At 34.8% G+C, this 17,368-nt stretch overlaps 1 protein-coding gene across 2 annotated transcripts in view; it reads right to left on the reverse strand.

Annotated features, from left to right (window-relative positions):
* Nucleotides 1–17,368, reverse strand: part of LOC129731141 (synaptogenesis protein syg-2) — an 827,904-nt gene that overhangs the window by 38,330 nt on the left and 772,206 nt on the right. For both annotated transcript variants that reach the window (XM_055690922.1, XM_055690921.1), the window contains exon 16: nucleotides 17,058–17,185. In XM_055690922.1, the coding sequence (XP_055546897.1) occupies nucleotides 17,058–17,185 (128 nt within the window). The remainder of the gene's footprint in view (nucleotides 1–17,057; nucleotides 17,186–17,368) is intronic.

Raw genomic sequence — 17,368 nt, forward strand, 5'->3', positions numbered from 1 at the left:
TGTGACGTTACAAGCATTTTCGTAGAGGTTCAGTTTCATCATGAATGGAGAAGAAATGGAAGATTTCATCTAACGCTAATTTATGGTCAGAATCTTACTTTCAAACCAAAGTGCATGTCAATACACTAAAAATATAAAAATATGAATTGTGTATTTTAATGTGCAAACTTTATACAAAGCAGGTATGAAAACGCAATGGATTCGAATAGGATCGCACTGCAAACGGACTTCAACATTTTTTGTGGTGCAATCTTTTCTAGTTGGAACAGTTGTGTCAGAACAGTTTTCGATAGCAAAATTATTACAATCCCGAAAGTGTCCTTCCAGCTGCCAACACAATTTCCTAGCGACGCTAGCGCACCCCGGAGAACATTGACTCGAAACTACAACCATCCAACGGCGCCAATCCAGAGCGAGAGCAGAGCCGTCAGTCGGCGTTGTTCCTGCGGCGAAGGACACACGTCACTTTTGTTTATGGGATGCTGAGCACGATAACGAAATACTTTCGCCAATCAGGACGAAGCTGCGATAATGCTTACTGCACCAAACTAGAAAGGTAGACAGAGCGAATTCCATGTGAACATTCCTGATGGCCCGGGAGGGACTCGTTAAACATTTCTAATTGAGCTGACCGTCATCCTTGCTGGTGCGTTGTTAGTGCCCGGACGACGGACGGCCTGATTGCGTTGACTGGACGCGAGGCAACCTGTTATCGGATTACTATTTCCGGATTGGGTGGGTCATCACCCGAATATGGGATGCCGCTGAGCCTGGCGTTCGCAATCATTCACGCGCTGCCGTTGCCGCTGATGGTGAGATGAATTACTCCTGGATGGAATTTTCACAGGGCAACCGATTGTGGTCATCACTCGATAGCGAGGCTCGAAAGCATTTGCATTAGAGTCGATCATGTTTTGAGCTCGCGCTTTGTTTAGAATTATTTTTATTATCTTTCACAAACTGACTGTACACCATGCAAATAAGAAATATTTGATAAATACACAGAAAATTTCGAGGTAAGAATTGATTTGTGAACCAATCTAATATTGGACATGGGGTTGCGTTGCAGCAGTCGCGTTGCTGATGCATCCAAACCAATATTCCGAGGTTAAGCTATGTTGTGATGATTGTGGTGGCGATTGGAGATAAACTTTAATGCAATCGATATTAGTTGCCTACCGATAAACTAAATCTAGCACGTGTGCATGTAGTTTCTGATGCATCAGGATGGTTTTTGGGTCTGTATTCTGGTTTCATAGCTGCAGGTTTTTTGCGCATTGCGCAACAACAAAGTTTGAACAGTGATTCACTGACTTTCCGTCCAGTAGCAGTTGATATCAACCAACCGGAAATTGCTTTACTAATCAAGCGCCACTTCATCACAAACGATATGTTTGTGAATAATTTGAGTTTAGTCTATCGCGAATATTTCGAAGCGTTCACCAAATTGCCTTATTTCAAGATGATATTACCATGGGCACGATAGCTGGCCCCGACGAATTCGTCAAGGCTCTTGTAATTTTCCAGTCGAAAGATCAACGCAATCGATATCGTGCAAAGCCGCGCTCGAAATACTTCCTCATGGAGAGGCAAATTTTATGCTGATTTACGATTTTTCAGTTTCGCGCATTTTACTTCATTATAGATTGCCGCCATCAATTTGTAATGAAGGTCCAAATGGAAGCCCTGAAAGTTTTGGTAAAACCGGTAGAATCTGCTGCGTAATAGTATATTAATGAAATTGAACTTTTCGAATAAAGCAAAACCTTTTTTTTTCGGTTCCCCGGAATCGAACGATAAAGCAGCTGGTATGAGAACAGGCGGTTGCGAAAATGCCATTTACCACTCTTTCCTTTTCTAGCGGCCACCAGTGGCGTCGTGGTCGTCGATGTCTACCGTCCTTGTCGTGGACGTCGAGAGAGCAACAAATTACTCAATTTAAAGGAATTTTAATTAAGCTTAATCATCCGCTATTTGCCATCACAATCTCCGGATGTAATGGAAATGATGATGATGATAGCGTGGAAATTTGTTGCCGCGGCAGAACTTCCGGATTGTCGATTCCAGCAATTTGCGTTGGACGAAGAAAGGAATCTGCCTTAAGAAATCATGTAGACTGAGGGTAGCGCAATTGTTGAAAATGATTTGATGTATGTATGCATGGAGTTTTTTTGCAAGATGTACTTTCTCTCGAATACCTAAAATTTTTAATAAATAAAACCTTAATAGAGCTACTCAAACAAACTGCTTTGGCGAAATCTTTTGATCCAACGAAAAAATAAATTCACTAGCTAACATTAACTAAGCGAAGTGATTGCCTACGTTTTGACTAACTTCTGTACGACACTAGCTGCACTTAGCACAGTTGGTGACGCCGCTAACCACCCATCTTGGGCAATTGCTTTTTTATCGCTTGCTCAAATCTTGCTTTTCTGTCGATATGAAAAGATTTCGCCATTCAGCGTAGGCAAAGATACACGAGAACCTAGCTTTTGTGCGAAAGCCGTTGGCATTCATTTCGTACGCCTTGGAGAAATTATCACTCACTCCGTACTTCGTACGTGGTTTCATTTTGTTGGTGTGTTTTTTTGTTGTTAGAATATTCAAGAACGTGGAAAGTATTTCTGTCCTTCTGTCATTACTATGAACCGATAGAGATTTGAACTAGCATTAGGAAAGATTTGATGGTAATAAATATTTTTGCATTTCTTTGAGGAATTGAATTAGTTCTTACAGATTATTTTTCAAACATCAAATTTTTCAGATTCCGAATTTCAAACTAGAACTGGAACTTAAACTGGAATTGACAACGTTGTTCAATTGCAATTCATTTGAATCATTGTTTGAGACGTAAAATTACCTGATATCGTGCCAAAAGCTTGGTAATTTTTATTTCATTTTTTTATCGCGATATGACTGTGTTATAAGACGAAGAGCAACCATGCGTCCCCTTTCAGTTTGAAATCGATGGAGACGCTTCGTTCATTACAATTGTTTGGGAAGACACGGTTCGGGCACATTTGAATTTTTCAAATTGTCGTTTCAACTGGGCCACCCGATTATTGTTCTGCCATTAGATATTTGAATATTTTTTTGTATTTTGACTGATATATAAATAATAGCAATAATTTTGTAATGTTGATGGACCAACATAGCCCACAAACGGAGACAACGGAAAGCTCCGATATGAATAAATAAAGATAAATTCACCGGAGTCCCCACACGCCACTAATGGTCAGAAAATGGTACCCCCATTCATCACCATCCATTTTAGAGCTGCTACTTCCTTGCCTTGGTGTCTTGCCTTGGTCGCACTATCGAAAGCGGTATCCGGTGTAACGGTGGTTAGAGAATTGAATGAGCAGTGATGCGAAAAGGACGCGATAAAACGTCGCAGATAGAACGGGTGGTCTTTTCTTTCTTTTCACTCGCCGTATCTGAAAAAGGGCGAAATGGAATCTCATCCGCTCGTGGGATGAAATGTGACCGAACCGAACGACGACAACGACGACGATGCTGCGAAACGGTGTACGGATTTCAAAGTACACTCTTTATGCCTTGGCTACCAACGACGGTGTTCGCAAACATACTTGCACATCACATACACGTGCGCACATCGATACACGCTGCTGATGGGAGAGAATCGTCCTTTTCGGCTTCTGCTAAGCAATCGTATATCGCTGATGACCCATTTTTTTCCCAGAGTACAGTTTCCTTCCCACGACTACTCTGCAGGGGAAATGCGTGAAACCGGAAAACACTTGCCGACGTTTTTTTATCTCTCTCTCTACTCCACCGTCTGCAACGGATTCCTATGACGTAATAGTAGTTGTATATGAAGATGAAATATGAATTACTCTAGTGTGGAAGCTGCCGGCCACTACGAAAACCACCAACTGGCACCGTGGAAATTCGACGCTAGCTTGGTGCTGTTTTGCTATGCAGAGATAGTTTTGGACTGAAATGTTATGGGCAGATGTTTATCTAAAAGATTACCTCGAGCTTAGCTGACGTGACGTGTGTTCGGGTGCGCTCTAAAACGGTGCCGAATGTGTGAATATTTTTTCAGGACGAACTTGTGTGAGGTGTAGGGTAGCAGTAATACTGAAGTAAAGTTATTTTCCCCTTTTCAATGGGTGCTCCCGCGAACTCATCCATAATAAGCATTTCATTATATGGTACACTTTTGGTGAAAGCCATGTTTAGTGACTTTTCATCGAGGGAAAGTTTGGTTTTGACTTTGGGCTGTTCTTTGAATTTTTATTTACTATTTACTTGGGAAACCTATTGATAGTTGAAATTCGGTTCGGTTCTCAAACAGAAGGGAAAAATTTTGATTATAAAAGGTGTAAATAAAGTGTTGTGCCGTGTTAAAATAATAAATTTAATGTCCCAAAATTCAGGAACAAGTTAAAAAAGACTTAGACTTGGACTTGGATTTGGACTTGGACTTGGACTTGGACTTGGACTTGGACTTGGACTTGGACTTGGACTTGGACTTGGACTTGGACTTGGACTTGGACTTGGACTTGGACTTGGACTTGGACTTGGACTTGGACTTGGACTTGGACTTGGACTTGGACTTGGACTTGGACTTGGACTTGGACTTGGACTTGGACTTGGACTTGGACTTGGACTTGGACTTGGACTTGGACTTGGACTTGGACTTGGACTTGGACTTGGACTTGGACTTGGACTTGGACTTGGACTTGGACTTGGACTTGGACTTGGACTTGGACTTGGACTTGGACTTGAACTTGAACTTGAATTTGAACTTGAATTTAAACTTAAACTTCCACTTGAATATGAACTTCAACTTCAACTTAAGAGCCAAATGATGGTTAAAAACATGTTATAGAAAAATTGGATTTTCTCACGCATCTTTACCTATAACGGCGCATTTTTAAAATATATCAAATAAAAGCGCTTGAGTGGCCCTACAAAACGTATTATTTGGATTTTTATCGTAGTTCTGTTGGCAAGGGAAAAACTGCTGTAAAAATCACCTTCATTTTTTAGAAAAAATGCGCATATCTCATCATGTATGCTCAATAGCAACTTCCAATAACCCTCATTTTGTTCCCTTCATAGAGTAGAATAAACATGCCAATTTTCATGAAAATCGATTCAGTTTACACAAAGTTATGACAATTTTATGTTTTTAGCAGTTTTCGGACATCAATTTTTGACGTGCCTTTTTACCCCACTTAACTCTGATATTATGCAAAACATTGTACAATTATATAGATAAACAAACCCTGAAAGTTTCAGTCCAATCGGAGAACCTCGAAACAAGACCTAGTTGCGGTCTTCGCGAACTGACTCTTAAGCTTCAACTTCAACTTGAACTTGAATTTTTAGATGCACTTAGACAAAATTTTGGATTTGGACCGAAATTTTCGATTTCTCTTCTTGTTTCGGATATACTCACATTCGGTGGTATAGGGCCATTTTGGGCCGAGGTGCCATCTTGTAAATCAAAATTGTATCCTTGGTCGATTTTAGACATCTCTGCATCATCCCCATTTCCCAAGTAACCGCACGGTGCTTCCACAGACCGTTATTATAAAAAAATGTACCAAAGAATCTGAGTACACCATTCGATTCGTTATGACGTCCAGAATCTCTGGTCAAAATTTCAAAATCATCGTGCGGTACATTTTTGAGTAATGCCCTTTGGAAGTACAAAAACGTGATATAAAAACGACGGAATACACAATGTAAACCATTTTTAACCACCATTTTAAGATAACTTCCAAAATAGTTTCTACACATTCCAAGAAATATATTTCAAGACATAAGCAATAGGTGAGCAGAATCATTTCAAATCGCCTGGAAATACGCGAAAATTTAATCGACCATTTTTGATTGGAATGAAACTTTGCATACGTATTTGGCTTAGCAAACTGAGCATTTTTCACAGGTGGAGAGATTTTTTACACCCATGAGTTACATTCTAAAAGGGCGTACGCCTTTTGGCATAGGTTTTATTCGAAGCATTGTGGCCCAGAAACCGTTGGTTGTATAGAAAAACTGTCCGAGAATGAGTTGTAGGGAATTAAAAATTCACCATAAAAAAAAATACACTGTACAACAAATTTTTTTTGACCAAAAAAAAAAATAAAAATAAACATTAAATTTCAATTTAAAACAAAGAGTTTTTTTTTTATTTTTTTTAAGAAACTTGACGTTAATACGCAACTTTAAAAAAAAGTCCAGGATGGAGAAATGAAAAATAACTTTTTATAGTAGATTAATTTTTTTATGAAAATTCTAATTCAAACATTTTTCAAAATATTTGTATTCTGATGATTTTAAAAGATGCAGAGAGTCATTTTTAATCAAAAAGCTCTTGGTAGTAAACATTCTAAAGCATTGGTTTTCGAGTTATTTCTAATTTAAGCTCGAACAATTACAATTATTTAGAAAATACTCGTTTTTCTTAATTTGTCCATGGTTCTCCAGCAAAAACCATACGTTCATTGGAATGTTTGATCAAAAATATACAATTCTTTCTTTGACAACAAAACGATTGGGCGAACGGTTCTCAAGAAAAGAGTTAAGTGTTCTAAGTGATATAAATATATATAAGAATCAAATACTTATTTTCGAGTTTTATTATCTTAAGAACATATTTTTTTATGACATAGATACTTTACAGAACTAGTTTCACCTTATATTTCATATACATCATAAGTAAATGATTCGTCATCTTTTAAAAACAGCTTCGTTTGTATCTTATTTTCTGAAATCGGAACAAAAGAGTAATACTTTTGTGTGGCAGCTATTATTATAGATTTTTTGAAAATATTGCTCCATTCTGGTACTCCTTGTTCATATTCTTCATATGATACCCAACTAAATGACATGTCTGATGAATTTTTATTACATCATACAATTCTTTTGCGCTTGTAATGGGATGTTCATGTTCTTTAGCTGAACTTGCATTTCCTGCCATTCGTTTTAATATGCCACCAATTGCATCGCATGGGCCTTTACCATGAGAAGTCGCAAAAAAATGCCACTCTACATCGACGTTATATTTTGTGTCGAACTTGCAAAGACTTGCAAAGTTTTTTCTATTTTTATATTGTGAGGCAGCTCCATCAGACATTATTATCGCTTTTTTCAACTCTGTTGTTGTTTTCAAAAAACTCATTAATTTGGCAATCGTATCATGATGGAGTACTTCCGATATTATGATGAAGCTGATATTCTTAAGTGTTCCAGATTCTGAATAGTAAACAAAGAAGGGATGAATAGTGGCTTGACTATCATTCCAATAACTACACGAATCACAAATTGATAAAGACGTATTAAAATGGGCTTGACCGTTCAATATTTTTAATTTTGCAATAACGTTTTCGTTTAGTTTGCGTAAGCTTGATGAGCACCGATGATCAGGAAAGGGTTTACAGCATTTGGGCTTGGTGTATACCATTTTCACTTTATTCATCTTCACAAAATGCAAACTGTTACTAACACATCTGGAGTAGTGCAATCGTATTAATAAACGAAAACAGATATTATAGGTAACCCAGTAGTTATTAGTTGCGTACTTTACAAACAGTTATTATTAGTAAACAAGTAGGTAGTGTTGCACGACAAACATATTTGTTTATAAAACATTCGGCAAGGGGGAACGTGTAGGTAGGCTAAGGTTTAGCGCTTGAGTTATTTATCCAATCGTTTTGTTGTCAAAGAGTGAATTGTATATTTTTGATCAAGCATTCCAATGAATGTATGGTTTTTGCAGGAGAACCATGGACAAATTAAAAAAACGTGTATTTTCCGAAATATTAATAATTTATTGAGCTTAAATTTAAAATAAATCGAAAACCGATGGCTTTAGAATGTTTACTATCAAGAGCTTTTTGATTTTAAATGACTTTCTGCATCTTTTAAAATCATCAGAATACAAATATTTTGAAAAATGTTTGAATTAGAATTTTCATAAAAAAAATTAATCTTCCATAAAAAAGTTATTTTTCATTTCTCCATCCTTGACTTTTCTTTAAAAGTTGCGTATTAACGCCAAGTTTCTTTAAAAAAAAAATAAAAAAAATTCAACTTTTTTTTTTAAATTGAAATTTAATGTTTATTTTCAATTTATTTTGTACAGTGTATATTTTTTTTATGGTGCATTTTTAATTCCCTACAACTCATTCTCAGACAGTTTTTCTATACAACCAACGATTTCTGGGCTACAATGCTTCGAATAAAACCTATGCCAAAAGGCATACGCCCTTTTAGAATGTAACTCATGGGTGTAAAAAATCTCTCCATCTGTGAAAAATGCTCAGTTTGCTAAGCCAAATACGTGAGCAAAGTTTCATTCAAATCAAAAATGGTCGATATTCGACCATAGGTCATTTCGCGCGATCTTGCTCAGGTGAAAAGAGTTATTTGAAAATCCCACAGTGCACACTGGTCTAAATTCGAAAAATCGTGATCGCTTTGAATTTGACTGTAAAAATTTGATTTTATATACTCAATGTCTTCAGCATAATTGTTTCATGGAATAAGGCCTCACTTTTGGCTTTTTTGGTTTTTCGATCCATCCACCTAACAGTTAGATAAAAAAAATATTTTTTTAAATTTTCAATATACCAGGTTGCTTTCTTCAGCAAAGTTGTTGAGAAGTCTAAAAGTAAAATAATTGCTGAATGCTAAGATGTCCTATCTGTGAGTTGGACACGACAAAATAGAGTTTTTTGTGGAACACCTCTTCTTAAAACCAATTTTTCATCTTTTCCGGACATCGCAGTATTCAGCAATTGATTTTCTTTTAAAATTTTCAACAACTTTGCTGAAGGAAGCAATCCGGTATATTGAAAATTAGAAAAAAAATTTTCTTATCGAAAACCAAAAACGCCAGAAGTAAGGCCTAGTTCTATGAAACAATTTTGCTGAAGACATTGAATACATAAAATCAGATTTTCATAGTCAAATCTAGAAAGATCACCGTTTTTCGAATTTAGACCATTGTGCACTGTGGGCTTTTTAAAAAAAAATTTCCACCAATTGTAAATGTCTTGAAATATAATACTTAGAATGTGTAGAAACTATTTTGAAAGTTGTTTTATAAAATTGTGGCTGAAAAACGTGCTTTACATTGAGAATTTCGTCGTTTTAATATCACTTTTTTGTACTTTACGACCTTCCAAAATGGCATTACTCAAAAATGTACCGTACGATGATTTTGAAATTTTGACCAGAAATTCTGGACGTCATAACGAATCGAATGGTGTACTCAGATCCTTTAGTGCATTTTTTTATAATAACGGTCTGTGGGAGCACCGTGGATCGTTTTGTACTGCTTTCCAGAAACCGGAAGTCGTCATATTGGATTTCAGAATGGCATCAATTTCTGACCTCGGAGTATTATTACAGTTCCAGAAATACTAATATTGAGTAGAATTCGCCCATTTTGAACTGTTTTCCAGAAGCCGGAAGTCGCCATCTTGGAGATTAAAATGGTACGCGGGGTCAATTTTTAGCTTCTGTGAATCATCCCGTTCGTTTTGGGCTGTTGTCCGGGAAAAAATAATTGAAATATGTGTTTTTGCTAGATTAGTTCTCGAATTATTCAGATATTTGTGTCTAGTGGATGGGGGGTAACAAACCATCATAAGAACCTTCTCCAGCCCCCTGAATACAAATTTTCACGTCGATCGGCTCAGTAGTTTTCAAGTCTCTATGGATCAGAAAGACAGACCTAACTTTATATGTATTTAGTTTTATCGTTTTAATTTGTACATTTCACGCTTTATATGTATGAATTTTTGCTCTATTTTTTGTTAATTTATTTCGTTCTGTTTTATTTTGTTTAAATTTCTTTAAATTTTTTGAAAAAATATTTTTTTTAATTTTCATTGTTTAAATTTACATATTTCACGCTTTGTTGCGGATTTCAACTTTGATGCACCCATTCTGGTATTTATGGTCTGAATTAATTTTTTATTCTCACTATTTTCTCTTACTCTCTTTGTGTTCTTCATTTTAATCTTCGGTTTCAAAATTGTTGTACTTGATTGTCGTTTGTTCCTGATTTCGTACTCCTTTTTCCATTTTTTTCCTGTTTGTGGTACAGGTCGGACTCGATTATCCGGAGTTTTGAAAAACATTTCGCTCCGGATAATCGAATCCTCCGAATAATCGAGCCATTTTCTATTTTTTAATTTTTAATGTCTCTCATTCAGAACAGTGAGTTTTCTATTATAGTATGTTGTACACAATACATGTGCCGACGAAATAAATTAAAAATTGTCTTTAAGCTGTTTGTCGGCGTTTGTTATAAATATATACGGAATAATAAATTATGTTATATTAATTATCTCGAAGATGTTAAAACCGAACAAAAAAAATCAAAACTACCATAAGAAAGATAGCTTTTACTTCGAGAGATTAAAGAAAATATTTTCTAGAAAAAATAATAGAATTTGATTTGATTTAGGTATTTATATGTTTTAATATCTTAAATATTAAGAAGAATTTTCGCTTGATGAGTTTTGGTTCAATAATCCAGGAGTATCTGAAACACCACCGAAACAGGCCAGCTGGGGGGCTAAGCACTGCATTGATCATGGCCATTTATATTTCTGTAATAATAGGTTCCGGCCATAAATTCGAAACCGGTTGACCAATTGTGGTTGTGCTCATCGGCAACTAAAAACCATAATGCAAGGTTTTGGAGGTTGTTTAGTAAGAATTGGTTAAAGGAACGACGAGAGAACTACTAAAAACGAACTACCTAACCAGAACGGGGCATTTTTGTTACAATTCTGAACAACGCCGAAACTCCCAATGACCCGAAAGACAAAAGTACATTATAGAAATACAGAATTAAGAAAATACTCCGGATAATCGAGCCATTTTCTCCGGATAATCGAGCCCCCGATATTCGGGCCCCGGATAATCGAGTCCGATCTGTTTGTTTTATTTCGCTATTTTTTTTTAATTCTCGATGCGTTTTTCTTACTATTTATTATCATTTAAATACTTCTTTTTGTTGTTTTCGAAAATTCTTTTTGCATTTTTTTTAAGATCTCCCTTATTTCAGTCTATTTTCCTTTACTCTCATCATTGTTTTTCAATATGTTATTTCACTGTTCTAGATTCATCGTAATTTTTACTTCTTTAATCCATTTTTCTGCGGTTCTTTTCATTTTCACTCGCTTTTGCCTCTTTATCTCATGATGAAATGATTTACTCTAATTTTTACTTCATTTCTCTTTATATTCATTTATATTCATTTATTTTCGATTTTTACATTTTTATGGATTACATTTCTTTTTAGTTTCTATGTTTAGCATGCAGTAACATTATTTTTTCAAATCTAAGTCCGTTTTTACTACATTTTTTCCATTCTTTTTGTGTTATTCATTTTAATCGCTGGTTTCAAGATTGTTTTTATTTTATTGTAGTTTGTTTCTGTTTTTGTGCTTCTTTTTCCATTTTTTTCTGTTTGTGGTGTGTAGTTTTCCTTTATGTCCGTTATGTTTTCTTATCCTTATACAATTTTTCTATGTTGTCGACACGGTTTTCTGACAGTTCATTATGTTTTTTAAAATTGTTTGTTTGCCAAATTCTTTTTGTTTAATCCATTTTGAAAATTTCTATAATCTTAGTCTAGATTTTTTTGTTCTCATCATTGGATTCGTTTACCTTTGCACTTTACTGTTTCTCTCTGCTTGATTTATCGTAATTTTGACGTTTTTAATCCATTTTTCTATGTTTTCCGTCATTTTCACTTGCTCTGTTCGTCTCATGATGTAAAGGTTTACTTTTATTTTCACTTCATTTTTCATTTGAGTCACGTATTTTTGGTTTTCACATTTTTCTAGATTTCACTTTTTATGGTCTCATCTCAGTCATTGCATTATTTTTTCTAATCTAAGTCAGGTTTTTTCTACTGTTTTTCCGTTCTCTTTGTGTAATTCATTTCAACCGCTGGTTTCATTATTGTTTTCACTTTATTGTCGTTTGTTTCTGCTTTTGTGCTTCTTTTTTTTATTTTGTTGTTCATGGTGTGTATGTTTCCTCTGTTTGCGCTTTGTTTTCTCTGTTCGTACAATTTTGTTGGTTTCTCGATGCGCTTTTCTTACTACTTATTATGTTTTTGTAAAATATTTTTTCTTTTGTTTTCGAAATTTCTCTTTTCGAATCCTTTTTGAAAATCTCTCTAATCTTAGTCTAGTTTCTTATGTTCTCGTCAAACATTTACGTTTGCACTATATTGTTCTTCTAATCTTCATTTACGAATTTTTTTCGTTTTCCACATTTTCTATTTCCCACTCTATTTTTCCAATATAATGTTTCTTGGTTCCGCTTGATTGGCTTTACTTTTTTAAGTTTTTGTAAGTGATTTTTGTGCGATATTTTCTTATATTTTTGTTAAGTTTAAATATTTTTATCACTTATGTTCTCGCACTGAACTTCTCTACTTCTTTTATTTTTGTAATCATTTCAAATTTTACTGAGATTAGAAAATCAAATCTTCGTTCTAGTTTTGTTTCTGTTCATTTTCGTTATTTATTATTTATCTCACTCTATTTTTTCCGTTCGTCATCATTTTTATTTTCTTTTGTTATCCTTTATAATGGTTGTTCTTTGCTTTGATACTACAATGTTTCTCACTGTATCTGCTTTGTTCTTTCCTTGTTATCGATATTTTTTTATGTTCTTGCTTTTTTAATTTATCCTATAGTTTTTTCTTTTGATTTTTTTTCCGCCAAGGTTTGCTTGAATCTCAATTTACCATACTATCTTATTTTTTCATTAACTTTGTTCTTGCTTTTGTTTTCTCTGTCTTCATTTCCTTAGGGGCTTAGAGCTCTAAAGCAAAGTATTCGAGAAAAACTTTCTTCTGTAAAGTTGTTACCATATGTAACAGCGCTTATTAAAAATCATCAAAAATTAGGGTAACCAAATTTGTCGATGACAACAAGTACCCAACTTTTTTTTGTGGATAAAAGAAATAGAGATTCTTCAATGTTATAGCTCCGTTTATTCTAAGCAACTTTGTAGAAAAGAGTTTTTCTTTATCTTTGAAAACAACCGCTTTAGATTTTTTTGCTCTAACTTATTTATTTCTATTTTCACATTAACCCTTAAATGCGAAATGTTGTTTTGAAACAACACTACTAAAAACGTTTTAAAGTATACGTATTTTAGTATTTTTTAAAAATATAACTCATTAGAACAGCTCTCTAGACTCTAACGAAGAAAACCTAACAGCTGGACGCACTGTATTTGAATGTTCTGTTTTCATTTTTGCTGTCAAAATCTCGGAAACAAAGAAAAACATGGCGAGATTCTCTACTGGTGTCGACTGTCTTTGAAAATAAATTTTAAAATGAAGTTAGTGGTTAGTGAAAATGTCTGAATTATTAAAAATTATACTAACAAATGGTCAATTTTAAAGTCACTGTTAACAAAAGTTATTGTTTAGACTTTACTCTGCGATAAAGTCACAGTGTTGTTTAAAAACAACATGGTAATATTTGCACATTAAAAAGTAAATTTTTCAATTTTTTTTAGCATATTGGTTAGTTTTAGAGCAGTAAACCTGTAAAACAAAGATTTAATGTTTTCAGATGATTTTTTAACGTCGTGCGCATTTAAAGGTAAAACTGTCTTTGAACGACTTTTAGGGCTTTTTGAGAGAAATAATTTGCAATGCTGATATTGTGAATAGCTTAATTCTACCTAAACTTATTATTGTTTTTCATCGAAATATGTGCCTTTTTCATTTGTTTCTAATTCTATTTAGGGGAAACACAAAAAATATCTTTTAATCTCAATATGCCCTTGAACATATTAAAAAAATTATGGAAAATATTTCAAAACATGACAAAAATTTCAATAATTCTATATATTTTAATGTAACAGGACAAAAATTTATTTTTTGGTATTTTCTTTTTACATTAAAGATCATCACCTTTAATTTGATCCTAAAAAATTGGTTCACTGGGTCAAAAGTTATTAATTTTTGAAAATAAAATACATCGAAATAAGCCGTTTTTTATAGACCCTATTTCGTAGCTGGTCGCCCCAACGCCGCAACGCAAAAATTACGGACATGATTATTTTCGGCAAAGATCCATTTCTGCTATTTTGAGCACAATTGAAGCTCTTTGCGTGACTAGTTCCGAAATTGGGTGACCATAAAAAACGGCTTTTTTCGATGTACTTTTTTCCAAAAATTCTCAACTTTTGAACTAGTTGGTCGAGTTTTGAACTGTTTGGATTAAATTAAAGGTAATTATTTAAAAAAATACCTAGAGCATAAATCATGCAAAATAAATAAAATAATTTAAAAAAAAATTACGGATCTATAACATTGTAGAACAGTTTTTTTATCTATAAAGATAAAACAGTTAGTTACTTGATTGAATGAACTTTGTAGAAGAAATTTTTCTTTAAAATATTGCTAACGGGCTCGTGACCCAAATTTCCCCCTAAATTTGGTTTCTGGACCATTGTGCAATGTATTAATTCCTATCATAGAGTTTTTTTGTTTCTTCACAGTTCTGCTTTTTTGTGCTTGTTCTGGTATCGCTTTTTTGTGTTCTCTAATCTTTCTTTTCAATTCATCATTTTGACTTATCCTGTCTTCAATGATACAAGTTTATGATTTAAAGCACCGTCAGTTACTGGAGATGGTTGTCAATGTGTAGGTTAGGCACGTGTTTTAGTTTTTATTGACTTTTCAGGCTTCAAAGCTGCCAATCAAATACATTCACCACAAGAAGTACCTGTTTTTCCATTCATCTAGACGTTTCGCATAGTAAAAATCACAATGTTTTCCACAAAAACCGGTTTGAAACAAAATTTGTTGCATTTTTGCACGTGCCAACTTCGTTAGCTATGAAGCTATTACTTCGTCATCAATAAAGTTGCCTTGTATTTTGTACTCAATTTGAAAATTGTACGTAAGTAAATAATATGGCTGATAACTTTATCAAACTGAGCTGATTAATTAATAAAAAACATGTACTTCCAAATTTTAGTTCAACGATAAAAAATAATGATTGATGTAATTACGAGTTTTAAGGTTTGCTGCAGGCGAGTTTCTTTCATTACACAAACTATCAGTGTCTTGCACATGGTAATGACTATGTATGAATGTGCTTGAAATAGTGTGCATGATGTCTCTTTGCCTCATAATAGTGCGTTAAATTATGATTTTAAAGAAATAAATTAAACCAAAAAAAATGCCTGTGTGATTGGCTTCCACACCATCATGGTGGCAGCATATTAACTGTGTAGTACACAAGATGACAAATAATTTTCGTTAAAAAAGCCGCACACAACCGTACGGGAATATTTGTACTTTAAAAATGATTTTATATTAATTTCACGGTTACGCAGCTGGAACAGATCACACTTATATTTATAGTATTTTTGCCACAAGATTTGTTTGATTGCCGCGGCAATTGGTTATTGTTACTACTGATTTTGTATCGATCGTCTCTATAAATTTATTCATCAAAGTTTAAACATTATTCTTTTTTATTAGAAAAATGTAGTAAATGTGGAAAATAAATAAGTTTTTAAGCAACATTCTAAACTTTTCCACCGTTCAACCGATTTCTATGAAATCTGTGATTTGGAACATCACCATTTTGTTCTTTTCAAAGACTCTCTTTTTTGTTCTATCAAAATATTGCGTACTAAACATAACATAAATTCAAACACAGTCCAAAATTGATTAGGCTGTAGAAGTTCAAAGTCGATAGACCAAGCTGGTATAGAAATCTCAGAAAATGGGAACCACAAAACTACCAGGATTCGCAAAAAAGAGCCCATCACTTTTTCACCGTGCCAACACGATGTGATACGGTATTCAGAGCTTTCAAACGCTTGTCGTAATTACTTTCTCTGGCATTAAATAGGCTTCCTACGCATTTTTGCACGCAGTGTGTCATATAGATCCATAACACATACTACACTAGCTTAAAAAATTTTTTTTTAAATAAATTGATTCTTTCTATTGCAACACTGTTGCTGTTCATTAGTCCGCGCTTTTTTTATTCTCAAGCAAACAACACCAAAAAGGGGAACAAGTCAGCACAGCAGCGACATTTGTGCGCATTCATATCCTGCCAGTGCTGTTACACCTGACTGAATGTCAGCAAATAGCTGTGGAATGCAATTTTGCAAATGAGCATCACATACACGTATGAAACTGGTCTGTAATGGGACGGAAAGGGGGAAACTGGCTTACGATGCACCCAAACCCAGCAATGCGTTACTGCTGAGTTCTGATGACTGACGGTAGAATGGCCGCGTCGCACTGTTTGGACAGCAAAAACTAATCACCATTGATTGACCTATTCAATCAGTGTTGCTCTTTATTAATACGTGCGTTTCCGAGTCCGAAAGGCCTGCCTGTCTGCTCAGAGCGACCCTCCGCCGGTGGTTTCGTCAAAGGGGCGCCTGTGTTTCTGTACAACAGTGCGTTACTCAAACAGGTATTTTATGATGGTTGATGAATAATGATGAGACGTGATGAATGGATTCCGGTTTCATGCCGTTTCAATCTTCAATGCAAAACCAGAGCAGACATCGCGAAACAGGAACATTTCGAGGGAAGAATGTGGCGGTCAGTCATGACAGCAATCCACGGTTGCAACAGTATGCTCGAGGGGGTTTTAACTATGGGAAAATTTAAATTCAAAAATTAAAGCTAAAAAAAGAGGTTGAATATTGAGTTTAATTTTAATTCAATCATTGGAATAAAAGAAGACCCAACAGCTATTTTCGGAAATTCAAAACGATTTTTAAATTACAAAAACCAAACAATTGATCTGTTGCTTTCGACTAAAACTGATAATCCAACAGGCTACAGGTGAGCACTATATATTACGAACGTTATTGGTCCAGCCCACAGGCCCAACCCAGCAATGTATGTACGTACATAGCAGTTGCAGTGAATCATAACGATCGAACTTTTTCTGTCTGCGTACCCCGTGAAATGATAATGATGATAATAGCAATAATGAATGGCTGTAAAAGGTACGAGTAACAAAAAATAAAATAAAAGAACCTACCCCGGTCAGATACGATTTCCGGCTATCGTCCAATATCGTGCGCCCGATAATGTCATGTTTGCTGTTGCATAATGAATTATGCAGCGCCGTCGGGGTCTGGTTGGCGGATATCAGTTTGTAATCGGGATCTGTGAAAAGGCAAAATGAATGATTAGGTTTTTGCTTTCGGGTTATTATGTAATGTTTTTTTTCTTCATCTGGTCTATCGCTTCCCGTTCCTAGTGAAACGACAATTTGATCAGTGTTCGACGAGGTTTTCGATTGCCAGTGTCTGACCCGTGTGAAATGATAGATAGTTCGAACGCTCTCGG

The sequence above is a fragment of the Wyeomyia smithii genome, chromosome 3 (genome assembly GCF_029784165.1).
Source record: "Wyeomyia smithii strain HCP4-BCI-WySm-NY-G18 chromosome 3, ASM2978416v1, whole genome shotgun sequence".
Classification (NCBI taxonomy): Eukaryota; Metazoa; Arthropoda; class Insecta; order Diptera; family Culicidae; genus Wyeomyia; species Wyeomyia smithii.